We start from the raw sequence: 27,882 nt of genomic DNA on the forward strand, positions 1-27,882 counted from the left end.
GACTGCCCTATAGGACTTGGATAGGTCCATTCAGACGGGCTGGAGACTAGGTGCCTTCCTGAAGTTGTGAGCCCTAAGTAGTGTCCTGACTCAAATGGACAAGTTCCTGTGAAAAAATTAGACAGAGAAATCAGGCTTTCATCTGCGGTGGCTAGATTAAGGCAAAGTGACAGTCCATTTATACTACCATTTTGAAGGTGGACCACCACAAGGGTAAATATATGAAACCATTTTAACTGTTTCCTGGCATAGCTTTCCCCAAGGGTCTTAGATATATAATTCCCTCCAATGTTTAGTTTATTTCTGTGGTAAAAGGTGACCCTTGGTTGCTATCAGTAGTATACATGGAAGGCTAAATCTTTATTATATCGTTGATGAAATGCCTTTCTACTGCTCTGGCTTATTGTCACTGAAAGTGCCTCAACCCAAGGATTTAATTAGTCTCTGCATTACCAAAACACAGATCGTGAAAATCCATGGCAACTAGAGTTAAAGTCAATCTGCAGGTTAAAATGTTAGGAACTCCCACAATCTCCCCCTTTCTGATGATTTTCTTTGACAAAACAACTTAAGATCACATGTTGGGAGACTACAAAACAACTCATCAGGAAGGAGTAGGGAGTTGAGGTGAATTTCATAACCTATGAGCTTGAAAGTTCAATACAATCCTAGGTATGGAATTGCAGATACCTGAGCATTAATCCTTGAGCAATTTCAGCACCAGTGACTAAGAAAGAATAGTCAAGAAGAGTGCTTGGCAGCTCTCAGTGGCCCTGGGGCAATTCATGTGGCCACAACCCAGTTGCCATCTTGCAAAAAAGACCATTCTCATAAGATGCATCACAGAAATGGCCTCAGGGAGCAAAAGGGCTTGAAAGAGTTGGTTAATAAGTAGTCATGAACTATCTGCTTTCCTTTGTCAGGAACTTGGCAGACTCCACAGCACAATCTACAGCTTGGTAAAGGAAGCACAAAAATGGAAAGATGTATAATATGTACAGAACTACTCCCCCAGTAACTCCCAGTCCATTTTCATAAGAAGAAGTAAACATGAGATCAGGCTCTTCCAAGGGAATGTGTGTGGAGGTGAGGCAGTGAGTGAATAGTTATGTGGTACCTCCTCCTTCAGGAGTTCTGGAAGGAGTGACTGGATTTATAACATGAGTGGAGAGATTAGGAGCAGAAAAAAGTTTTGCCTAAAAAGCAGCCACCCTGCCAGTGAGGGGGATAGGATTGAATCTTATACTGGAAATAAAAAAGGCAGCAACAGAAAGAACAAGGGGTTGGGTCTTTTTACAAACTCCACAGTGACTTCCTCCACTAGCACAAGTACTAATAAAGAGCTCTCTGATGGGGCTCCAACTTCAGTGAGACTCTTGATGTAACCCCTCTCTGTACTTGCACAAAACAGGAAAAAAAAAAGTTTGTCTTAATTTAAGACTCCCAAAGTTGGTAGGGTAGTCATCATTGTTCAGGGACCTCTAACTATATAAGATGTAATACAAGGAAAACTATAACTTCAAAGGCGAGATCTGGCAGTCCTTTCTACAAAAAGATTCTTCACCCACTCTTTGTGTACAAAAGGAATTCGTCAACAACATATTGGGTCAAAGTTGTGATGGTGCACATCTTGTGGATATGCACTTCTTGTAGTTTCTTATCAAGCAATTCTGCAAATAGAGTAGGAGATTCACAATAATCTTGGAGAAATCTCTTCAATTTAAAAAACAAAAAAGTGAATTGGTCTAATAGAATTCTTAAAAAAAATTTAAAAAAACAGGCTACAAGTCAAAGAGAATATTCTTTCATACTCGGGGGATTTTGATGATAATAGAAACAGATTCAGAACCAGAGAGACTGTCAGGATGGTGACATTGATAGCTCAAAGATGCTAGACTAAACATATAGGCCTATAAATATAGGCCTTTCTCATTGACAGTACACAACTATCCCTATCATCCCAAGATAGATATAAGCTATTTATGAGTTTTTGAATAGCTTCTAAATTGATACACAAGGGGGCAATCTCTCTTTAATTTACAATAGCACAGGATTGGCTTGAATGACCTCATGAAGTATAAGTTTCATAACATGGAAGTAAATAAGATACCAGAGGTGCCAGAAATTTCTTGGATTCCTGTAGAAGATCAAAGTAATTTCTTCTTCTGGATCACAATGAACAGCTGTAAATTTACATAATAATAACAAATAATTATGAAAATTAAGTTACAATAACTAGAAGTCAAGGCACTCAGGTCACTTTTTCTGAGACAGCTATTATTCTTTTAGACCTTATCATTAGAAAGCCTTTAGAGGAGTTACTTAACAACAATCATCATTGCAATTATTTATCCTTTTATAAAAAAGCATACTGGGATAACCCTTGCTTTCTAAATTTCCTTTTCTGATCCTTAGTCTTTTCTACTTTCTTCTTGAATCACCTGATAAACTCATTAATAGTTTTCCCACTCTAGCTGGGACAGAATTTATAAAATTGCTGATTGACTAACATAAGATGAAGCAATTTAACTTTGCTTACTTTCTGGATTCAGCTAAACAAATTTCTAAATGAGAGCAAACGAATACAGAAAAAAATCACAGTGTTCATCTAAATTTTTAATTAAGTGACATGGAATTTCTCCCAATTTATTAGTTGTTGGGCTGACTAATCTAAAATATAATAAAGAGTCATTTGTTTCCCCGAATATTCCCCAGTCACTCTCATTGTTCTAATTCCAGTGAGACCACATGATCCTAACTTCACCACACAGAATAGGACTTTCTTATCCTTATTTAAGGCTGTGTCTTCTCATGTCTTATTTTCTTTGATGACAAGGACTAGGTCTGTTTGAAAGTGTAGAGTGGATTGTTGTCATTATATACAATGTTTCTTGATGAAAAGGTGATGTGTATTTTCTTCTGATCATTCCCTACAAAAAGGGCTCTTAAGGGTGTCAGGTTTTTTTTTTTTTGTTGTTGTTTTTTTTCCTGAGACATCTAGATTATATGGTGGTAGCCCTGTAGTTCCGATAGGATCTGCTAATAGAATTGGTAAGGAGGATCAGTCTCTGTTTGAAAATTCTGGCCAATCTATTAGCTTAGGTTCTAGGTCTCCCAAGTCTGGATTTTAGCATGCACAACTGACAAAGGTTTTGTATTCTCCTAAATTCATCTGGATATATATGTTTACTATAATTATCTACAAAGGGAATCCAGCCTAAGCTTTCCTTCAAGTTTTGGACATTGCTAGTTTTCCTTTATCTTATAACAGGTCACCCAGTGGATAAGGCAGCAGGAGGCTTACTTGTCCAGATCCAATAATGATACCATTATGCCTTGACCGTCCTGTTTCTTGGTGACTTGACATTGGGTCAAGACCACTGTCTTTGCGCTTTTCTGCTCCTATTCCTGCATTTTTCTGAACAAATGATTAAATTAATTTTTGGACTGAATACCTATTCCCCTTTATCCTATCTGAGTTTGGGGAGACAGCTGAACACTTCATGGCTGACTGAATGCTGAGGGTTGTTTCCAACTCATGACTGGATAAGGTTGGAATACCTACTCTAGTGCCCAGTGCAGAACTGGAGTAGGCATGTGAGCAAAGGGTCGTATAGGAATCATCAAATTGTTTAGAAGAAATGCTTTTTTAGGTCTTCAATGACAAATTAAGGAAAATAAAAGTAGTTTATTAACACATCAAGAGAGCAGGAAATTGATAAATAACTTCCACCTAAGGACAAGATTGGTAGATAGAAGTATTCTCATATCTAACTACAAATGCAGAAAGATTTTTTTTAGGACTGCCATTTCCTATAAGCTGGCTATGTACTGGATCCAAAGATAAAGGTTTAAACATTAAGAGTTACTCAAGATGACTTTTTCCCCAAGATCAGAGCACTACCAAGTTTCTGAGGCTGAATTCAAAGTAAGATCTTCCTGTCCTGTGCCACCTAGCTGGCTCTCATACATAAAGATTAGACAAAAAATAATTTATGAAATCACTTCCAGCTCTAGATCTTTGTTTCTAAAATTCCCTTTGCTTAAGTAATTCAAATCCAGTATGCTAGAATGATTTTACTCAGGTGGCTGTAATAAAGTTGTAAGTGATAAAGTATATTTGTATACAAACCAAAACCTTTCTATTTCAAATTGTTTGAATAATCACAGCAGTTTAACTGAACTCCTATGACTGGGTAGAATTAACAAGAGTATCTTAAAAGGCTGTTTGTATGAAGAAATAAAAGTATACTTTAATAATCTTGTCAATACAGGAACAGGAAGAAATCTGACTTGAATAAAAATGGTTTCAATAGAACCCAGACTACTCATCTCCTTAATCCCAGTATTGTATTCTGGACAAAAGAGAATATAGAATTACAAAAAGCAATTAATATTTTGGATTCTTATAATTCATATTAATTTGGGATGCTAAATAGTCTTTTTCTGAAAATTTAGTTGTAATGAAGTCTGTGATTAAGTCTTTTAAAACTACTTTAAGGAAGAGGGAGGTTGTCACTGAAAGTATATTCTTTATTAGCAATGAAGCTAAAATTCAAATGATATCCAGTTTACTTAATATTGAAATCATTGTAGCTTCTTTGAAATGACATTCATCATATCAAAAGAAACTACATCAAGATCAATTACAAACATTTATCATAAGTATGTGTTTAAATGGCAGACCTTTATCACCTCGGGATCAGATTATTCTAGTAGGTCATTGCCACATCTCTAGTTATACACAATAGAACAAAAAAAAAATTAATCATACCATAAAAAGCTACTAGGGTAACAGAAATACTCGACAGAAAAAACTGCATGCAAGAATTCTGAACAAATATTGAACCAAAAGGGATTAAAACTTAATACTTTAATCTTACAGTGGACAAATATGCAACTGTGATGGGCTTCCAAGCATTTAAATCATAGGTGTGATAGAAAATTTCCTTAAAATTAATGAAAACAGTGAGATAACATATCAAAGATTTTGGAAATTTCATATTTATAAACACTTTCATCAAAAGAAAAAAAACAGATTAACAGCCAAGTGATAAAATTTAAATATATATATATATATATATATATATATATATATATATATATATTTTTTTTTTTTTTTTTTTTTTTTTTTTTTTTTTACACAGCTAGTGGTTAAATTTTGTTTTGTTTTACAGTGGAATTTGTTTTACTTGCCCTGTCAAGAGGGTAATCAGATATGGGAGAAAGATAAAGCAGGAGTATTTTCCTTGAAAAATACAAAAAATATAACAAGAAACATACCAAAACTTCTGGAATGAAACCAGAATAGTCATTAGAACATATCAATCAACAAAAGAAAAAGAATGAATCCAGGAATTGACCAGAAGACAAATCTAAAAAAGCAACAAGTCATAAAAGCACAAATAATTATTATTCTGAAAATTAAAAAAACTGTGAAATCAGTACCATATTGAGAAAACCAAAGTTATGAAAAAAGCTGAAAATGATCATGAGTAAAGCCAACTTAAATTCACAATACAATAAAAGAATCAGAAATCAGCAAGTTATTGAAACTATTTTCCCTACTTTCAGTTTGCAAGTCTAAATCTTTAAATGTAACACAATTAATGAAATGGATAAATATCTACAAAATTTAAGTTATCTAATATCAGAAAAATTAGTTGAATGAGTCATATATGAATTATCAGAAAAATTCCTTGCAGTGAATAAAACTCCCTCTGCTGTTAAAACTTGGTAACTGTTCTTCAGCTTATTGTCTACAAGAATTGCTTTTATTAAATGTCTTAGTTTTCTTAATTGTTATTTATATTGTACTCAGCAAACAAGAGTCTAGCTTAAATACTGTTAAATTCTATTTCAGTGTAATTGGGAGCCATCTTGATATTCTTTAAAGGATAGATTTTATTTTTGATAGAACAATCTTTTGCGGTAAATCAAGGTCAGCATGATATTGCTGAAGAGAAAAATTTTAATTATGAATCATTACATGTTACACAGAAATTTCTTAAATGGCACTCTTTTTCTCTTTCTCTTAACCTCTTTTCAAATACTAAGCAAAGCACTAGAGTTTGAATCAGTAAATGATACATATTAGTGAATTTGTCAATTTAACTTCAAGTCCAAAACACTAATAATTTGTCTGATGTTAATAAAGTCTCTTGCAAATACTATAGTCCTTTTCTTTAAAACAGGATAATTAAATATGCACAAAACCATGTAACAGTGTTGTTGCAAATCAGAGAGCAAATTTCAAAGTCATGTATTCCTGGCCCCTGGCTAAATCTAAACACATGGCTCATATTAGGCAATTAATAAATGTGGTTTTTTTAATTAAAAAGTTTTTTTTCTCATTCTTCTTCTTCTTCTTCTTCTTCTTCTTCTTCTTCTTCTTCTTCTTCTTCTTCTTTCTCTCTCTCTCTCTCTCTCTCTCTCTCTCTCTCTCTCTCTGTTTTGTTTTTTTTTTTTTTTTTACAATAGGATCAAACAACACAGCAAATATGGAAAATGGAGTGAATGAAGGAACCACCAAAATTATTGCACCCTTGCCAGTTAAAAGGTTAGTGCACATCACCAAGGAAATACAATAGATCACAGCTTAGAATAGGGATGAAGGACACCTATTTTAAATGTCAGCAAAGGTAAGAATCTAGTCATTTGATTTTTTTAAAATAAAATTTGTAATTTTCATGAATCAATAACTGTTCTCCAAGGGTACATAGAATCATTGAATTGAGAATTGGAAAGGGGTTGTGTGGAATCCATACCTACAATAATGCTAATAATAATTTTTTTCATGATACTTGCACATTTAGAAAATACTAATACTGTAAATACAATACTGTAAGCGAACGAACAACACACCAAAATATCAAAAGTAAATATAATAAAATTATAAAAATCAAGGGAGACTTGAATGAAGAGATCTGAAAAGATATGCCTCCCTTCTCCCATGTCCCCCTTCACTCTTTCCCCACCTTGGTAGAGAGATGTCCAAAATGTTACACATTGCACATGTTTTTATACTTTTCCAATATATTGATTTTTTCCCTCTCTAAAAATCAATGGATATATGGGATATTGTGGTGGTGTAAGAAACAGAAATCAATAAAAAAATTATCTCTCATGAAATTCAAACCTTAAGCCTCTTCAGCAGTACAAAATTAATTCAGTCTTTTTCAACATCATTCCTGTGAACAATACATATATCTGACATGTTGCCATGTAAAAGTACAGCGCCTGTCTGCTCTGAATTAGAAGTGGTTTTGTCACCCACAACTCAAAACTTCTTTTTCACTTTCATTTTCTATCTCACTCTCTCCTAGCATCCTTTCTTATCTCTTTTATGATTTATTTTTTCCCTCTAGCAATGCATTAGCTAATATTTAAGATTTCCCTTTTCTCCCTGAAAAGCCTTTTGTATTGGGAACATGGTTGCCAAGTCTACATAAAAAACTTAATTGTATTCTATATATATAGTCAATGTATTCCAATACTCCATGTTTTGTATCTACAATTTTATATATTATATCAGTAATATTTATTATATTTATTATATCAGTAATATAGGTCATAGCTATGGATGATTTTCCCTACTTTCAATTTGCAAGTCTAAATATTAAGTGTATGATTTGAACCACAATCAGCTCTACCTCTTGTAAAAACTGACTGCATAAAGTTTCTTCAACTTTGGTTGCAAAGTTATAATCAATCTGATTTCAATATTGGCCATCCCGTGATGTTCATGTAAAGAATTACCTTTGGGGCTATTGAAAAGGGATAATTGCCATGACTATAAAAGAGTTATCTTGACAAAACTCTATTAATCTCTGTCATGCTTCATTTTGGACTCCGAGACCAAACTTCCCTGTTATTCCAATTTTCTTTGATTTCCAATTCCCTATGATGAAGATGACATCTTTTCTTGATGTTATTTCTAGAAGATGTTGTAGATTATCATATAATGATCAGCTTTGGCCTTTTTGACATTCCTGGTGGAACATAGACTCGTATTGCTTGAGATTGTATCTGATTACCATTTCTCCTTTTATTGTCTATGAGGTTACTCTATGTCTTTAAGGGATTTTTGCCCACATACTAAATATAATTTTCACCTGAACTAAAATCACCCACTCTCATCCATTCGCATTCATCAATATCCAATCTTTCCTTCTTCTATTTGATCATTACCAGCTAACATTCAGAAGAATGGCACATGACTGAATGACTGAACAACAGCAGAGCCCAGAAATACCAGATATCAAACTATAACACAAAGCAGTAAACATCAAAACAATGATAAACTAAGGTCCAACTCATGATTTCAAAAGCACATTGGAAAGGACAAAGGAGAAAAACCTAGCCATTAGTCTTAAATGACTGGATAAAATCAATGTAGCACTTCTTGGAATTTCAAGATATGGCCACAAAATGTCCATTTGGTATTGGACTATAATGTATAGCCAGGGTTAGAACCCAAGCACATTCCTGTCACTATAAGAAAGCAAATAGTTGGCCTCAATAGGAAATTGCAGGTTTAGCTCCTTTATCCCTCTCCTATATGTATAGGAATATATAGGAATTTCTTATAGTGTTTAAAGTCTAATTCTTCCTGAATTGAAACAGCATAAGCAGAAATGAAAACAAATTATTCTTGAGAGTATGACAGATTATTTTAAGTCACATAAAAAACTTGCATGTTAATTAATGCTTTTTTTCAATTTCTCTTTTATGTGTTGATTTGGATTTTTCTTTTTCAATTAAAAGCTTTAAGAAGTCAAAATTTGAAAATAGCCCTGAAACCCAAAGAAGCAAAACAAATGCACCATGGGAAGAAAATGGACCTCAGGGGTAAAGTTTATCATTGTTATCGTTTTCTTTTTTTTTTTTTTTTTTAATATATATCAGTTTTTATTTACCAGATATATGCATGGATAATTTTACAACATTGACAATTGACAAACCTTTTGTTCTAATTTTTCCTCTCCTTCCCCCCCCAGATGGCAGGTTGACCAATACATGTCAAATATGTTAATGTATAAATTAAATACAATATATGTATACATGTTCAAACTGTTGTTTTGCTGTACAAAAAGAATTGGACTTTGAAATAGTGTACAACTAGCCTGTGAAGGAAATCCAATGTGCAGGCAGACAAAAATAGAGGGATTGGGAATTCTATGTAGTGATTCATAATCATCCCGTAGAGTTCTTTAGCTGGGTGTAGCTGGTTCAGTTCATTACTGCTCTATTGGAACTGATTTGGTTCATCTCGTTGTTGAAGAGGGCCACATCCATCAGAATTGGTCATCATATATTATTGTTGTTGAAGTATATAATGATCTCTCGGTCCTGGTCATTTCACTCAGCATCAGTTCATGGAAGTCTCTCCAGGCTTTTCTGAAATCAACCTGCTGACCATTTCTTATAGAACAATAATATTCCATAATATTCATATACCATAATTCAGCCATTCTCCTGTGATGGGCATCCACGGAGTTTCCTGTTTCTGGACACCACAAAGAGGGCTGCCACAAACATTCTCATTGTTATCATTTTCAACCATAGACTGTATCAAAGGAGATCATACGAATAAGGAAATTTGATTATCTGTCAGCTAGCTATCAGCATGTAAATCATGAGGATTCTAAACCTTCAGGAACCGGAGTGGTTGAGTAAAGATTTCAACATAACATATGACAATATAAAACACTACTGGAAAGTCTTATACAAAAATTAGTATATGCTAATTAACCATACTTAATATCAAGAATATTCTGATTCATCAGAATTTTCTGTTTTTCAATGATTATTTAATGGAAAGTTTGATTGTTAATGTAAGAATTTACAAGGTATATATTCATATCCACTAACAATACTTACAAGCTGGTTGTCAGTTAATTAATCTTATTTTCCTAATATGTAAATTAAAATGCATGTATTATCTATCTGACAGAGTTATTATAAGAGGAAGGGTTCTCTTTAAAACTTTAGAACACTATGAAATTATAATAATGCTTTTTGTCATTATTACTTATTTTTAAAAGCCATGTTTAGCTTAGGATTGCTTATAACAAAGACAATTTCATTATGGCCTCTTGTCAGGTTCTAAGTATTTTTGGTATATCCATTTAATTTCATATGTTTATTCCTATAAATAACATTGTCTCATGTTGTTTTATTTCTTTTGCTGTCTTTGCCAGGTTAGAAAATTATATTATTTTTAAACAAAATGGAGTCTTATAAAAATTTTTTTGGGTTGGGCTGGGCATTATTGTTGAATCTGCAGGTTTTAATTGTTTACTATTATATTCTTAACTCCAGAGGACTCTACAATTGTTCTAATGACCGTAATAAATCACCAAAGTTTCCTTATTCACGGAGACGAAACCCATCTGGAAGTAGTGACCACGAGCCTGGACAGCCAATTAGGAGAAGGTAAGTAGAACATATAAACCTGTAAATTCTTGTGTCACAATCTCTGGCTTTTTTTCCCCTCACATTTCTCCATATTTCACTATATCCATCCATAGATTTTTCTTCCCATATTTTGAGCTGTCTTCTCTGATTTACAAAATCACCAAACTTAATCTTTGAGCCAACCAAATGCTTCACCAGAATAGCTCCACAAGAAACATTCATCAGAAATATGCTTTCACACCAATTTGTGGCGACCTTATTAGGACCCTGGATGCCTTAGAATCAGCTGGAGTCAGGATAAGCAAAAGTCTTTATTCTTGGTCTTTAGTGATAGAAATGAAGAGAAAGGACAAGTAGAATCCCTGCGATCTCACCTTGTCATTTCCCTAGCAGAAGTGACCCTGGCTAGTCTCCCTGCACCTCTTAGTCCCTCCCACAATTCTCTGTATACAACAAATGATAGGGCCAGCACAGGATAGTGGGAAGGGCCATTTTCCAAGCATATTCTTATAGAGTATTGTCCAATCAGTAATTAGCCTCAAGTGCTTGATTGTCTTACCCCAGTGCATTAACTCAAGAGTTTCAGCCTTTTACACCAATTAACCTAAACAGTTTTCTAAGAGGTATTGATCCTTTCCAAAAATTACAATCAGACTCTGAAATACTGAAATATTAATTAATAGTATAACATAACAATGAGGCTCTGACAATCTCACTTTTGAAGCTAAGAGAAACCCTTTATCTTCTTGAGGACTAGAAAAGGCAATACTAATAGTTTCTAATTGTGGAATCAAATTATAATTTTTAGACATATACTGTCTATATTAAAATTCAGGATGAAAAATATTCAAAACTTTATGAAAAAAATAATTGTTATAACTTATATATCACTTTAAGATTTACAATATGATTCACAAATTTCAGATATCCTCCCAACAGCTCTGAGGGAAGTACTATTATTATCCCCATTTTACAAATGAGAAAACTGAGGCTGAGAGGCTAGATGCCATGCCCAGGGTTATACATCTGGTTTAAATGTGACTGCAATTTTAACTCAAGTCTTCCTCTGTACCATCTAAATGCCTTATGCAAGTTAAGAAACTGTTTACTTCATATGTATAACATTCCCTAACCAGGATTGTGTGTATTTAACTTGTACTAGATAAACATGGCATCAAGATTCTAAGGAAGGAGTGCAGATCTGTTTGAAAGTGAATGTTAAAAATGTCAATAAATGAAAAAGAAATGATGATTCTAACTGTGGGGATTAAAATTATCCCATCTACAATAAAGAGACTGAGCAGATCTCTGAGCCAATGGCACTTTATTAAAAGGTCCGTGGTCCCCTCTATTGAAGTGGACCTCAGATCTTCCTCATGATCTGAGGTGCCTTCTTCTTCCAGGACTCTATTTTTATAAGACTAAAAGTCCAGTTATTGCAGAATAATTCCATTGATTAGTATGTGATATATAAGCTAAAATAAGCAAAATAACATGTCAGCAGGGTCACAATTTGAGTGAAGTAAGGAATATCTCTATACAAGATGGACAGGCTTCCCCTTACTTTTGGGCAGGAGGAAATGGTACAAGTTATCTCAAGTAGTGATCTAAGTGATCTTAAGATGGTCCCATGTTCCTATTGGACCAGGGATTTGTACAGAAGTACAAAAATTTTTAGAAGACTTTCCATGTAGTTGAATCATCTCTGTTACACTAGGCTTACCATGACAAGGAAAAACAATGGTGGAGGGCCTTTAGTTAACTTCTTATAGTTAAGCAAATGAACTTAGAATTTGCAGCTCACAGCTCTGGGACCTAATATACAGAAGTTTGATATAATCCCATGAAATTGATTTATATTCATTGGAATAGAATAAGAGTCAAAATGAATTACTTCTTTTTTTATTTAATAATAATACTTTTTTGTTTCTCAAAATATATGCAGAGATAATTTTCACCATTCACCCTTGCAAAACCTTGTGTTCCAAATTTTTCTTTCTCTTTCCCCTTCTCCCTAGATAGCAAGTAACCCATATAGGTTAAACATGTGCAATTCTTCTAAGCATATTCAAATGAATTACTTCTCACATTACTTATCCTGAGTTGCTGAGCTATAAGTGTGAAGCTCTTTTTTTTTTTTCTACCTTCCACCTCTTGTGACTTCATTTCTAAGATCCTTAACCTTCCATCTCCCAACTTTTTTTTTTTTTGTACAAAGTTAATAGCAAACAAACTAGATATAGTTTTATAAAACTCCTTGCTAATGTTAATGATTTTAAAATTTTAAAAAAAGGCTAGATATCTGAATGGAGCATGATTAGGAAACAATTATGAGCTGTATACTGAGACTGAATTAATCAGTCACAGAAATAAAAAGGAATTGAAAGAGGAGTAATGGGCCTTCCATTTAAGGTCTGGGAATCTGGAATGAGCCAAATGACTCCCAAAATAGCACTTGCTTTGAGATTACAAATTGTTGTTTCACTTTCTGTTAGGCTGCATAGTTATCTAAGCATAACTTTGCATAATCAGAAGTTTACAAAATACCTCCTGGTAGTATGATCTCTGAGAGGTATTCAGTTTATCACAACAAGAAAATTTACATCTAAGAATACAGAGCATCTTATATCTTCTATATCCTTTCAAGTTATTTTAACAATTAGCATATGTTTTTCTTCAGTCTGGAAAACTCTTTATGGCCCTATTTTTTATGGGGTTTTCTTGACAAAGATTTTAGAGTGGTTTTGCATTTCCTCTCCAGTGTCATTATTTTACAGTTGAGGAAACTGAGGCAGACAAAAGTGAAATGATCTTGCTTAGGGTTACAGGGCTAGTAAATGTCTTAGAGTGTTTTTGAACTGGATGTGCTGACTCCAGGTCCAGTACTTTATCTGCTAGATCATCTAAGTGTCCCAAATACATGTGTAAGACAATCAAATTAAAACTTAATTATAATGATAAGCAGCTGAAAATAAAATAGTCAAATGGAAGAAATTAAAGAGGAATTCAAAAATCAAATAAGAAAAATCAAGGAAAAATTAGGGGGGAAAAAAAGGAATCTAAGAAAATTTTAACCAATTATTTAAAAAGGTTCAAAATCTTAAGGAAGAAAAAAAAAAAACTCCTAGAAAACTAAAATTAGGCAAGTAGAATTGAATCATGTTATAAAACATCAAGGAATAATAAAAATAGAAAAATAAAAGAAAATCTGAAACATCTCGTTAGAAAAAAAAACAACTGATTTGCTGAAAAGATCTAAAAGAAACATTATAAGAATTCTTACACTACCTGGAAATTATGGTTTAAAAAAAAAAAACCCTCTGGATTACAAGAAATTATCAAGGAAATCTGTCCTGAAATTCTGGGACAAAAGGGTAAAGTAAAAATAGAAAAAAAAAAAAAAAAAAAGTCTACCATTCATCAATTGAAAGAGATCCCAAGAGGAAAACTTACAAGAATGTCATAGCCAACTTTCAAAATTCCTAGGTTAAGAGGATAAAATCACATGCAACAAGAAAAAACAAAACAAAACAAAACAATTTAAATACTGCAGTAATATAGTCAGGATTTCAGAAGACCTAGCAGCTTTTATAATAAAAAGTGATAAGTCCTGGAGCATTATATTTTGAAATGTAAAAGAGCTGGGGTTGTGTCCAAAAATAACTTACCCAGCAAAATTGAGTATAGAACTAAATGGAAAAAAAAAAAAAAAAAAAAAGGATACTTGAGAAACTAAAAGACTTTCATGTATTTGTAACAAAAAGATCAGAACTCAATGGAAAATCCAATATAAAAGATCTAGAAGAAATATAAAGAAAACAGTAAAGATAAATTACATAAAGTACTCATTAAGATCAAACTATTTCCTTGTTATATATGACCTAGAACTCAAAAATTTCAAAAACAAATGTGAAAAAACAAAAAAATGTGAATCCTATCCAAATGTGAATCCAGAAAAGGAAGTGTTGAGGTATGAGAAGGAACTGATAGAGTTTAAATATACATCAAAATGTTGAGGTGTGAGAAATGAGAGTTGAGATACTCTAACATCAATGACTCCCCTTGACCAGTCCGCAGGCTTTGCAAAAGAATTCACAAACCCAAATAAATGAGGCAGCAAGAGGTCTGTGGCAAAGAATGGGATTATTATGCTAAGAAAATAGCTTAGTGGGCAAAATCCTTTTAGGATAATTTTTGCAAAGATTTTAGCAAAGATGGGTTTACACTAACAACCAACTTCTTAGTGGGCTTTTCTAATTAGAAATTGGCAGCAATAGATCAACAAGCCCTTGGATATATCAGGTTATTTTGGCCTGGAGCTGGGGAACAGTCTGAGGGACTAATCTTCAGTCCAATAGAGGATGGTGATTATGCCCCTGGCCAAGATCTCCAAGTGAATGAGATTACTTGTCTGTGAGTTTCCCCTATGAAAGGAAGATTAGGGCCCCTCCTAGAGGCCAGGAGGGTTTGAGACCAAGGACCTCCCAAAGATTCTTTTCCAACCCTTCCGCCCCACCAAAAGGGACACAGTTTACATTATTTTGACACAGTTTACATCAGAAGCATTCTCTATTACTCTCTTTATTTTTAATTTAATTTTTTACTGGAGATACTGGAGAAAATGGAATGAAAATAGAATGGTACTTTTACAAAAATTAGCCATAGATTATAACAATTTTATAGTTAAAAGCAGAAAAGTAGAAATATTAAAAGTTTCCTTTTTAGATCAAAGTATAATAAAGATTATATTTAATAAGGGACTATGAAAACATAGGTTAAAAACTAATGGGAGATTAAATAACCTAATATTAAAGAATGAGCTTTAAAGAAAAAAAAATCATAGGAACAACTAATAACTTCATGAAAGGTAATGGCATCAATGAGACAACATATCAAAATCTATGGATTTTAGAAGTAATCAGAGAAAAATTTTTATTTTTAAATGCTTATATCAATAAAATAGGGAAAGAGCAAACTAATGAATTGTGTATGCAATTAAATTTTTTTAAATCCTCAATTAAACACTGAAACAAAAGTGAGATTAATAAAATTGAATGTAAAAATGGAATTAGTAAATAAAACAAGAAGTTATTGAATAAAAAAACAAATTAAAAAGATAATTGGCTAACGTGATTTAAAAAGAAATCAAACACTAGTATCAAAAATAAAAAGAGTAACTATGCCATTAACAAAGGTGAAATCAAAGCAATTATAAGAAGTTATTTTACCCAATTATATACCAATAAACTTAACAATTTAAATGAAATTTAAGGATATTTACAAAAAAATATAAATTGCCTAAGTTAACATAAGAGAAATAGAATATCTAAATAATACATGTGGGAGAGAAAAAGATCGTAAAATTATTGCTCTATATTGCTCCAGAACAACGAATCTTTTTCTATTATCAATAGGACTTGTCCTTGGGTGTTCTTCCTATATAAAATAATTAATTCTGGTTTGCCATTAACTTGGCTCAATTCAAGGAATTGGGGATAGCCAAGTGGTCACTTGAAACACTTACTAGCTGTGTGACCCCAGGCAAGTCACTTAACCCTAGTTGCCTTTGTTTCCTCAGCCATACAAAGAACTGAAGAAGGAAATGGCAAACTACTCCAGTTATCTTTGTCATTAAGAGACAGACATAACTGAAAAGACTGAAATCATTCAAATCATTTTAGGCTTAATGGTCATTGTGTGTCCCTCTGTGACAGAAGAAGCTTGGGCCAAGTTTTAAAAAGTCATTTCTTTTGCTAATGGTAATTTCTGATTTGTTTTTTCTTTGCTGATTGATCATAACCCACTTTAATTTACTTATTTTTTTCTCCCTCAGGAAAGCACGAAACAGTGGTGAAGACTCAGATCTAAAGCAAAGGAGAAGGTAAAACAAATAGAGGATGGGTATAGATTATGTAGATTACTAGACAATTTTTCATCTTGAGCAGTAATAGTAATAATATTCAAATTAGAACATAAGGGATTAATACCTGTGTTAGTCTAAAATTTTCTCCTAAAATTTTTAGTTTCTAAGCTTTTGAAAATGTGTTTAGCTTTTTCTCTTCTAGTTTGTTAAAGATTTGTCAGTAATTCCTTATCAGATATTGGGGATAGCTATCTATGTTCCTGCTGCTGCAATATAACAGCAAACTAAATCTTCCCTTTCCCTTCTTTCTAGGAATTCTTCAAAGATGCTTGATTTTATTTTATTTTTAAGATGCTTGGTTTTAGTATTGATTTAATATTGATTTAGTCAATGAGAGCTAAAGCTTTTGTTTTTTTAGTGTTTATATTGTAAAACAGAATTCTTGGAAGCATCATTCAAGGTGTTTCAGGTTTTTTCTTCCTAAAAATAACATTTGTCCTAATTTTTCTGGATATTTTTTTTTGTAGATCCCGGTCACGTTGTAACACAAGTAGTGGTAGTGAATCTGAAAATTCTAATAGAGAACATCAGAAAAAGAGAAACAGGTAATATTTTGATCACCATTGTTAATTCTGAAATCAAGTTCTGTAGTTGTCGATTATATTCCCCATGTACATTTAAATCCAATATTCCACACATTAAGGGGAGGGATCTGCTGTTACAGTAGAAATTGGAAGGATGGCATTTTGATTCACCCACCCACTGGAATTACCCGTAACATTAACTCACTCCTGAAAGCTCAAAACTGTGCTAGTCAGCTCTCATATCTCCTGAATTTGTCATATCTCATATCTCCTGAATTTGTGTTGCTTCACAAGTATTGAACAAGACCTAGTGCACATTCAAAATCACCAACTAGGTGAATGCCCTGGATGCAATGGGAGACCTTGACCATTTTAAATAAGGTCTTCGTTTGACTGAGGCAATATCCATTAGGTAGCAATTGAAGTGAAGAATGGTCTCTTTCGAAAACCTAGTCAAATAAAAAAATTCAAATCTGGGAGGGGAAAATCCTCGGGGCCAAAACACAAATGATTGCTATTTATATTCATTCTGAGTCAATCAGGACCCAAATAATGAACAAATGGGGCTTAGCCTGGCACCTATTATTGACCAAATTTTTTTTTTTTTTGGTGGGGTTTAAGACATGGTCCTAAAGAATGTTAAGAAACCCCAAGATACCTTAGGAGGTTTCAGTGATAAAATAAAAAATTAGGCAATACTGTGGGAGAAAGGGAGGAAGGGAGGGAGGGAAGGTTTGGGACAAAGACACTTACCCAAATTGACTACTCAGAGATCACTCATAAAAAGAACAATTATTTATTAGAATCTCAAGAAGCTGACCTCACCCTGGTCTTCGAGCTGAAGCCCACAGCAGGAGAAAGCCACTCCCTTGAAAATGCTCACAGTTTTTATACATTTCAGACAAAGAACCCCAAAAATCCCACCCCTCTATACTGTGTGATTGGTCACATAAGTCTCTATTCCCCTATTTGGTCAGTGGAATGTAGTAGACTGTAATGCTGGAGAAACTGAGAAAGATAAGAGATTAGAGAACATTTTAATAATTTATTAAATGGGAGAGATTTACTGGGACCAAATGGATCCATGGTTTGGTCTCAGGGCTGAAGGAGATCATCATCTCAAAGAATCCAGCCCTGAATGTCCAATAACAAGATTCTTTTATAGGGTAACAAGAACAATGAAATAATGGGGGAGGTAACTGGATGGGGATGACCTAATGGTGGGAGGCACCTAGGATGAGGATGACAGGCATAATGGAGGGAGGTACTGGAGAGGCTTCTGATATTCTAATGATATCTAAAATGGATAAAGATCTTTATCCCATCAAACATTAAGAGGGAATGACTATTGCCTAAGGTCTAAGATATAAGATCTTTATCCTAACATTAGGAGAGAATGGTTATAACCTTAATGAGGGAAAGGAAAGGGGGAACCCCATTTGTCGGCGCATAGATCCCATGAGGCGCAGTGTCCCCTGTAAAATGAATTTACAGGCCCAAAAACCTAGATTGATAAATAAAAGGTTTATTGTAGGAACTTGGAAGTAAAGCTCAGTTAGAAAGACGCCAGGGCCAGAGGTGGCCGTTGGCGGGCAGGGACCCTTACATGGCTGGAAGGATACCATGTGTTGGCTGGGAGGGCTCCTGCCAAGAGGGTGCTCCAGCTTGTTTCTTTTATACCCAAAAGATGATGGGCGGTACCCAGTTCTGGCAGGCTTTTCAGTTAGCCCAGATCAGGTGAGGGCTGGGAGAAGCTGAGCTGAGAGTGGGGCTGGGTCCGGATATTCAAAGGGTGCCTTTGACCAGAATTTATGACTCAAGGTCAGTCATGGGTTGGGCAATCCTCTTTTGGACCTTGGGATGTAGTCCAGACCTTATCTAAAATCACAAATGTGCTTCCTAAACTGAGGCCTTTAAGGCTTAGCTGACAGTCTCTGATAAATATGTGCTTGATCAGTAAGTTTTTTACCTTTTCCACATAGAAGGAAGGAAGGAAGAAAAGAAAGGGAAAGATGGAAGGAAGAAGAAAAGAAGGAAGGAAGGGAGGGAGGAAAGGAGGGAGAAAAGAAGAGAAAAGAAAGGAAAAGAAATATAGTTTCCCTACTAATCAATTCCAGGTCTCCAATAGAACAGCTCTACTCATAGAAGTTGTTTGTCCTTCATTCTCAAAGAGGAGCATGAAATCAGGAAAGTGATTGGATTTAAGTGAGGGAGATATCTTTTTCTTTAGAAAAAGAGGCATCTGCATTCCCCAGCTGTTAGATGCTACTTAATTGCTTAATCAGTAAAGAACCCTAAAAGTGCCCTTAGCTGCTCTGCAAAAGACCCTATGGGGGAAAAGGCAGACTAACAGATGATTATCAGTAGCCCTTTGGGGAAGAACCTGGAGGACACTTTGTCGATTGGGAGATTGGTGTTCCAGGAGATTGGTGTTCCAGCTGGGACTCAACCCTAGGAGCATAACTAGTCTGAGTTACTTAAATTCCCTTTAACACAGATGTTATGGGAATCTTTGAGAGATATTTTTTAAAACTTTTCCCAGGAATTCTGCTTGAAAGGTTTTCCTTTGAGCTAATATATCCTCTTTAATCTAGTCAAAGAAAAAACATATGGGCTTATTTTTTTTTTTGAGGGCTTATGACCTGTAGGTTTAAAGAGATAGTGATCCAGGACAAATCAACAAGTATTTATTAAATGCTTACTCTGTGCCAGACATTGTGCTGAATGGTAGAGAGGCAGAAACAGCCCCTTCTGGGTCTTAGTCCAATGAGGGGAAGAACATGCAAACAAGTATCTACAAACAAAATGCATACTTACAGATATGATACACATATACACATATGAATACATCTATTAATTTGGAGATAATCTTAGATGGAAGGCAGTAGGTTTAATGGGAACTGGGGAAATGTTCTTGCAAAAGATGGTATTTATTTATTTATTTATTTTTTAAATTTTTTTGACAGTATATATACATGAGTAATTTTTTCATAACATTATCCCTTGTATTCATTTTTCCAAATTTTCCCCTCCCTCCCTCCCTCTACTCCCTCCCCTAGATGACAGGCAATCCCATACATTTTACATGTGTTACAGTATAACCTAGATACAATACATGTGTGTAAATCCAATTTTCTTGTTAAGTATTGGGTTCCGAAGGTGTAAGTAACCTGGGTAGATAGACAGTAGTACTAATATTTTACATTCAATTCCCAGTGTTCCTTGTCTGGGTGTAGTTGTTTCTGTCCATCCTTGATCAGCTGGAAGTGAGTTGGATCTTCTCTATGTTGAAGATATCCACTTCCATCAGAATACATCCTCATACAGTATCATTGTTGAAGTGTATAATGATCTTCTGGTTCTGCTTGTTTCACTTAGCATCAGTTGATGTAAGTCACTCCAAGCCTCTCTGTATTCCTCCTGTTGGTCATTTCTTACAGAGCAATAATATTCCATAACATTCATGTACCATAATTTACCCAACCCTTCTCCAATTGATGGACATCCATTCATCTTCCAGTTTCTAGCTACAACAAAAAGAGCTGCTACAAACATTTTGGCACATACAGGTCCCTTTCCCCTTCTCAGTATTTCTTTGGGATATAAGCCCAATAGCAGCAATGCTGGATCAAAGGGTATGCACAGTTTGATAACTTTTTGGGCATAGTTCCAGATTGCTCTCCAGAATGGTTGGATTCTTTCACAACTCCACCAACAATGTATCAGTGTCCCAGTTTTCCCACATCCCCTCCAACATTCATCATTATTTGTTCCTATCATCTTAGCCAATCTGACAGGTGTGTAGTGGTATCTCAGAGTTGTCTTAATTTGCATTTCTCTGATCAGTAGTGATTTGGAACACTTTCATATGAGTGGAAATAGTTTCAATTTCATTATCTGAGAATTGTCTGTTCATATCCTTTGACCATTTAGCAATTGGAGAATGGTTTGATTTAAAAGATGGTATTTTAGTTGAGACTTAAAGAAAGCTAGGGAAGCCAAAAGGAAAAGATGAAGAGGGAGAGAATTCCAGGAATGAAGAACAGCTAATGAAAATGCACAGAATCAATAAATGGACTCTGTAGTGTACATGTTCATACATTAAAACAGGTGTAACTTTCAGGGCCCACTTTTGTTAGGGTCTGGGATACCTACATATAAGAGTCTAAAATATGCAAGCAAATGGGCATTTGCTGACATACAGATTGTATCTGAAGGCTTTGTAAAACCTGAAAATATATTTTAAAAAGAGAAAAATCAGTCATAGCTATTTGAACAGAAAATAAGCTTTTTTTTTTTTTTTAACACAATTTTTTGTTAGGACAAATCTTTGCTTGCAAAAAAATTCCTTTCTGCTCCTTCAGCATCCTTCAGGAGCTATATCTGAAGAGCAATTTTAAAATAGATTAAGACAATTTGAGAGCTGGATGTGGTGTCATATGTCTGCTATCTACTTTTATTTAGACATCAATATGATTAGTCCCTAGGAGACGGTGGGAGCACCAGGTTACATAAGGATGGGCAAACCTGACCAGGTTAGAAATAAAGAATGTCAAAATTCTTGTGCCAGTCTATAGTTGGATCAGGCTCATGAACAGTCCTTGTATTAAGTGAAATGGGGAAATCCACTCCTTAAAAAAAAAAAAAAAAAAAAAAAGTTGAAAATGCAAGGAAATTTACATAAAGCCTGCCAATAAATAATAAGCTTTTTTGGTTGTAAAGGCAAAGGCAAAGGTGAAATAGATAGCATCTATAAAAGAAAATAATAATGACTTATTGGTAGTAGAAGTAGTTACTTAAATTAATAGTTAAAAAAGTTAAAATTAAAAATTAAAAATCCTGATCATATATAGAAAAAGAGTTTGGGGGTTCTTTTGTTTGTTTTTTAATATAACTCCTCCCAACCTAATATGAGATAAATATCTTACCAAGAACACTACACATCCAATGATGAAGCCAGGAAAAGTTTTTATTCACAGTCTTGTAAGACCTGATGTACAGAAAAAGGCACACCTGTGAAGTGCAAAAGCACAGCCTATTATTCCCTATCCTGAAGGGCAATTCTCTCCCCGATTCCCCCACTGACTGGCTGTAACATAGATTATAGCCTATCTAGAACACCTAATCCCCCCATGTGAGTGTGAGTCTCCCCCCTTAATTACATCTCCCTTTGACACTCACTTTATTTGGATGTGTGTGTGTGTACAGAGCTTCTGCATCTAATAGCATGTTTCTTATTCTAATTTATACCTTTCCTCTCTAAGTTTCATTTCCCTTATTCCATGTTAGCCTAACCATGTAACTCTGGAAACTAAACCCTCATCCAATTTTCACACTTAACAACCTCAAAAGAAGGGAAAATGTATCACATATAGTAATCAAACATGAATAAGGATAAAAGTCTTATGGAAATAACACCATAGAGCTCCCACTGGGCTTGGCCTACCTCACAGGCTTATGTGTCAGGAGCTAGTTTGGGGGCTTCCCCCATACTTTTTCACTGACTTTGTCTGAACCTACAAAAGCTGGCAAGAAAGAGAAAATATGGATCCTGTCCAGATACATCAAGGAGAGTGTGTGTGTGTGTGTGTGTGTGTGTGTGTGTGTGTGTGTGTGTGTGTGTGTGTGTGTGTGTCTGTCTATCTGTCTATCTGTCCTACAGGACAGAAGGGCCTAAGGTAAAAGGGACTAGAAACCAGGCTGCAGTCAGTTTACTCTGGATGTTTTCACAGCCTGCACAATATATCACCCAACTAAAAGAAGCTCTCAATTTAGGAGGAAAGATAGAAATTGCAGAACTAGAAGAAAGAGGTGACAAACAGTGATTAATGAAGCCAGAGATAATGGACTGGGAACATGTGAAAAAAGTTGAAAGACTGAAAAATTCAGTTGAGAATTACTGGGTATAATCCTAGTTCCCAAGTAGATAAGTCAACAGTGACACTCATACATAAATCAAAGTGAGGAAGAACTTCCTTAAAAGTCCAAAACAGTGAATAAAAATTTTACAATAAAGGAATGTGAAACAAAAATTCTCTCAATGAAAATTCTGTATTTTCCTTAAGGATTATGAAGTAGCAAAAAACTCCAGTATCATTCAAAAGTATAATAAAATTTTCATAGGCATCAGGGTGGAAATGAAGTAAGAAATCAAAACTCTTGAACAGTTATGGTCTGTTGGGTAGTTTATTTAACTTTTTTGTATTTCTCCTTTCATATGTCACTTATAATACACAAATTTTATGAAATGTAAATGAAATTATCTAAATTATCTAAAGAAGGAAGTTACAGAATGTTTTTGTATTTCAAGTTACTGCTCTTCTTATTTTATCTTCAACTTAGTCTATTTCTCTAGATATTGTGTCAAATACTTTTCTTTAGTTCAAAGAATACTTGAATTCAAGGTTTAAATTTTTTAAATGGAGCTTTTTTGCTTTTTTTTTTTTTTTTTTGCTGAGGCAATTGGGTTTAAATGACTTGCCCAGGTCACACAGCTAGGAAGTATTAAGTATCTGAGGTCACATTTGAATTCAAGTCCTCCTGACTTCAGGGCTGGTGCTCTATCTACTGTGCTACCTAGTGCCCCAAAATGGAGCTTTAAAAAAAAAAGGGGGGACAGCTAGGTGGCGCAGTGGATAGAGCACCAGCCTTGAATTCCGGAGCACCCAAGTTCAAATCTGGTCTCAGACACTTAACACTTCCTAGCTGTGTGACCCTCGGCAAGTCACTTAACCCCAGCCTGAAAAAAAAAAAAAAGTTTACATATGCTCACATATGTACACATAGTCATATACGTTTTGCCTTAGAAAAAGAGAGAAAATTCTAAAATTACCATATATAAAGATAGCACATATACCTCAGAGTTTTATTAATGACTTTTCTTTTTTGTATATATGTCCTTGCCTCACATTTCCCCATAGAACTCTTATTTCTAAGAAAAAAAATAGTGAAGCAAGACTAGTCAATAGCATATGTATGTTATATATATTTGGATATACACACATATATTTACATCCATTTTCATCTATTTTCCTAACATTCTAAGATAACAAATATTGGAATTTCTTTTTTATGCTACAGCTTTTAAATATAGAAATCTAAAAACAAGATGTTAGACCCCAGGAATGCCATCTTCAGTTAAATGTTTTTCTTCCAGGTTAAGGCAGGAGAATGGCATGGTTGATTCAGTGCCTCAGTGGGAAGTGGCACTGAGACAGCAAAAGGAAAAAAATGAAGCCATCTCCAACAACAGGCGATCCAGACACAGATCACGCTCGTATGTGAAATGTTCTAGCACTTCATGTTAAAAAAAAAAAAAAAAATTGAAAAAGTATATTTATTACATGTTGAATCAATCAAACAGATCCATTTCTTTGCATGTTTATAGTTTTCATAATGTATTAATTCAAACTGATTTATTCTGCTATTTTTCTACCTTTATATATTTAATTGCCCTGGTTTCCAATAATCACTATAAGAGTTCGAGAATAGTCAAAACAAACTATCATCAGGATGAGAGAAAAAAAAAAAAATAGATACTCAACTCAAAAAAAAAAAAAAAAAAGTTCTTTAAGAATTATAAGACCTGTGTTGAAATTCTGTTTCTGTATATTTACTTACTACTAGTATAATTTAGGGTAAATCTAGGAATTATTAAGTTAATAGCTTTAAGGGAAAGGGATTTGGAAGAACTCCTAAGAAGGCAGAACAGACGATAGTGAACTCTTATCTCCAAGTTACCAGAAATTTTCCAATCTATCCTATCCCTGTGGAGCTGTCTCTAATTTAAAACAGCCTCTGCCTCTGTAGAATTATAACATAAAAGATGTTTCACCAAAAGTAAGCTCCCTAAGCAGCTGAATGTCATTTGTTCTCTCATCCAGGGAATTCTACCAATTCCCTTTCCCTTGTAGCTGTTTTATATTAGCTTAATCATGTTGTACCACTGTGTGAATAAAACTAATATGTAATCTTTCTCATTTTGCTAAAACTTAGAAGTGTGAGAAGGAAGGAAAAGAAAAGCCATTAGGCTTCTTTGTTCTTTTAGGAAACTAGAAGGAAGAGATCACTGTAGGAAACTCAGTTGTCCTTAAATAGACAAAGAAAAACATTATTAGTATGGATAGCTCATCTGTTTTCAAAGACCTCAATTTTGCTTTAATAACATTTAGTCAAGTTTGTAATCTTCACATAAAGCTCATCAATTCTCCCAAACCTTAATATTTGCTGTTTTTGCCAGATTAAAGATCTATACTGACAGTGGGCCAAGTGAAATGGGAGGCTTTCTGGTTGATTTCTGATTTCTGTGATTACAGGAGAAGCCCAGATATCCAAGCAAAGGAAGAACTGTGGAAACATATTCAGTAAGTATCGTAACCAAGTTTATCGGGTTATTTGTAAAGCTTATAGTAGAATACTTAGAATACCCAACACTCAGAAAATCATCATTAGGCCAAATTCTGTTTATATACTATTTATTATTACCACTATGATGTTCTAATAAAACAGCCAGAATATATCATATACTATTGTTGCTGATACAGAGATAGTTCCTGACCACCAGTTTAGAATCATGTAATTTGTAAAGCATGTAAGGCATGTCAACTAGGCCCAAATAAACACTGATGAAAATTGGGTATGAGACAGACAGAAACAGAGACAGTCCCAGAGAGAGATAAATACAGAAAGACAAATATGGTGTTCAGCAAAAATTATTTTCCCCTTTCTTTTTCTTAGAACAGATCCTTGAATTTGAATTAACAATAATCAATTTCTACATTTGCCATTACAATATGCTTTAATGCAGGACACTAGTGAACCAATAATTACTGTCAGTATCTTTGAGACAACAGAATAATTATAAACTTTACTCTCTTGCTGGTTCTCTTCCAGGAAAGAACTTGTGGATCCTTCTGGATTGTCAGAAGAACAATTAAAAGAGATTCCTTACACCAAAATAGAGTGAGTTAATCCTTGAAATTTATTTTCATAAATGTCTGAGGAATACTTAGTCTTCTAAGAATTACCCATTGTCTCATAACTGTTCTAAGTAAAATGACACTTTAGTCATTTCTGTGAATTTTGTCTTTAATTTGAACTTTAATTAGAGGTGAAGTTGAATGTGAGAACTTCCCTTAAAATCAGTAATTCTTGTTTTCAGGGACATGAATCACCATCAGCTTTATCAGTTGCTTATTTTCTATCTTAGAAACAGCGATGCCTTTAAAAATTAAGTTTTTACTAAGTGTAAAATTCTTTAAAATGTCACGTGAACAATAAAACCTATTATTGTAATTCCTAAAATTTAATTATATCTCCCACAAATTTTAACTGAGGATGCCCAATGACTGCCTGTGTTTCAACATATCAAACATACTTCTGGAAGTCTCTTGGAATCCTCTATATTCAATCATTATGCAGTGCAGCACATATTGGCTCTCTTTCAAATGCCCTAACTACTCAATTTCTCAGCCCATGAGCTATTCCTCCATTCCCCTTCAACCACATACAAAGACAGTTATATCTTTGATCTTGCCTTCGCCACAAATATAGCATTTCTTCTGTATTAAGGAATTCTGAAATCTCCTTTTTGAGCCATAATTTATTGGCTTTTTACTTCTCCCTTTGCCTTTCTTTAAAAATTCCCACTTTTTATCTGCACGATGACCTCCAATCCCTTAATTCCTTGTTTCTCTCTTAGGCCATCTTCCCTGCACTACCCACACTCTCTTCTCCCCATTTTGATCCCATGGTTAACCAGTTTAATCTACATTGTCCTCCTTTATTGAATCCCAACCCCCCTTATCATAAATGTGGAAATATGTTTAGAAGAAATGCATATATTTAACCTACATTGGATTACTTGCTGTCTAGGAGAGGGTGTTGGAAAGGGAGGGAGAAAAATTTGGAATACAAGGTTTTGAAAGGGATGAATGTTGAACTTCATTCCAACTTTGCAGTATCTCTCAGATACAGCCCATTCTTCTCCCTCTGATGTTGTCATCATGCCAGTGTGAGTCCCCTTCACCTCACATTTAGATTATTTCTGCTTCTGACCTGCTGGGTCCAACCTAATTTGTTTCTCTCCATTCCAATCCATCTCCATTCATCCACCAAAGTGATTCTCCTAACAGAAAGATCCAGCCATGCTTAACCTCTTGCTCATTACCTCCAATGGCCCCCTATTATCTACAGCATTAAGTAAAATATGCCTTGCTTACCCTTCAAAGACCCTCATGACTTAGCATCCTTCCTTTTTCCCAGTCTCCTTACACTTACTGACAGGTATTATTCAATCCAATGACACAGGACTCCTATGTGTTCTAAAATATGTCATTCCATCTCTTCTACTCCTGATATTTTCTGGCTTTCCCCATTTCTGGAGTATCCATTTTCCTTCCTTTGCTCTGGTACCTGACCTTCTTGGCTTTCTTTAAATTCCAACTAAAATCTCACTTTAATGGAAGTCTCTTTCAATTCCTCTTAACTCCAGGGTCTTTCCTCTGTTAATTATTTCCTATTTATCCTATATATAGTTTGCTATATATTTTGTATGTGGGTCTCCCCCATTAATTTGCAGACTTTATGAGGACAGGGACTGTTTTTTGTCTCTTTGTATATCCAGTTCTTGAAACTGGGCTTGACACATAGTAGGCACTTAATGTTTACTGATTGACTATTTGATTAATTGAAGCTAGATTTAAATTCAGGTCTTCCTGGCTCCAGATCTAAGGCTCTACCAACTGCAACATCTGGCTACCATATACCATACTTTTTCAGTTATTCTTTAGCTGTTAGCCCCTTTGGTAAATTTTCACATGTCCTTCCTAAGTTAATAGGTGCCTAAAGAGTATAAAATTGAAAAGTGATTTTTGCCACTATGCCCATTTAGCATATTTCATTTTCATTTAAGAGATCCTCTCCAACATTTTCTTTCTCCTCCTAAATTTTCAATATTATCTGAAATATGGACAATATATGATCAAAGGTTCAAATCATGCCTTTGCCATTTACTAT

At 34.3% G+C, this 27,882-nt stretch overlaps 1 protein-coding gene across 1 annotated transcript in view; it reads left to right on the forward strand.

Moving 5' to 3' along the window:
• Positions 1 to 27,882, forward strand: part of LOC141550620 (band 4.1-like protein 4A) — a 158,278-nt gene that overhangs the window by 124,438 nt on the left and 5,958 nt on the right. Inside the window, exons 13-20 of the mRNA XM_074281448.1 lie at positions 6,481 to 6,559; positions 8,767 to 8,850; positions 10,324 to 10,437; positions 16,253 to 16,300; positions 16,810 to 16,887; positions 24,023 to 24,142; positions 25,182 to 25,229; positions 25,759 to 25,827. Of these exons, the coding sequence (XP_074137549.1) occupies positions 6,481 to 6,559; positions 8,767 to 8,850; positions 10,324 to 10,437; positions 16,253 to 16,300; positions 16,810 to 16,887; positions 24,023 to 24,142; positions 25,182 to 25,229; positions 25,759 to 25,827 (640 nt within the window). The remainder of the gene's footprint in view (positions 1 to 6,480; positions 6,560 to 8,766; positions 8,851 to 10,323; positions 10,438 to 16,252; positions 16,301 to 16,809; positions 16,888 to 24,022; positions 24,143 to 25,181; positions 25,230 to 25,758; positions 25,828 to 27,882) is intronic.

Source organism: Sminthopsis crassicaudata, chromosome 1, assembly GCF_048593235.1.
Source record: "Sminthopsis crassicaudata isolate SCR6 chromosome 1, ASM4859323v1, whole genome shotgun sequence".
Taxonomy (NCBI): domain Eukaryota; kingdom Metazoa; phylum Chordata; class Mammalia; order Dasyuromorphia; family Dasyuridae; genus Sminthopsis; species Sminthopsis crassicaudata.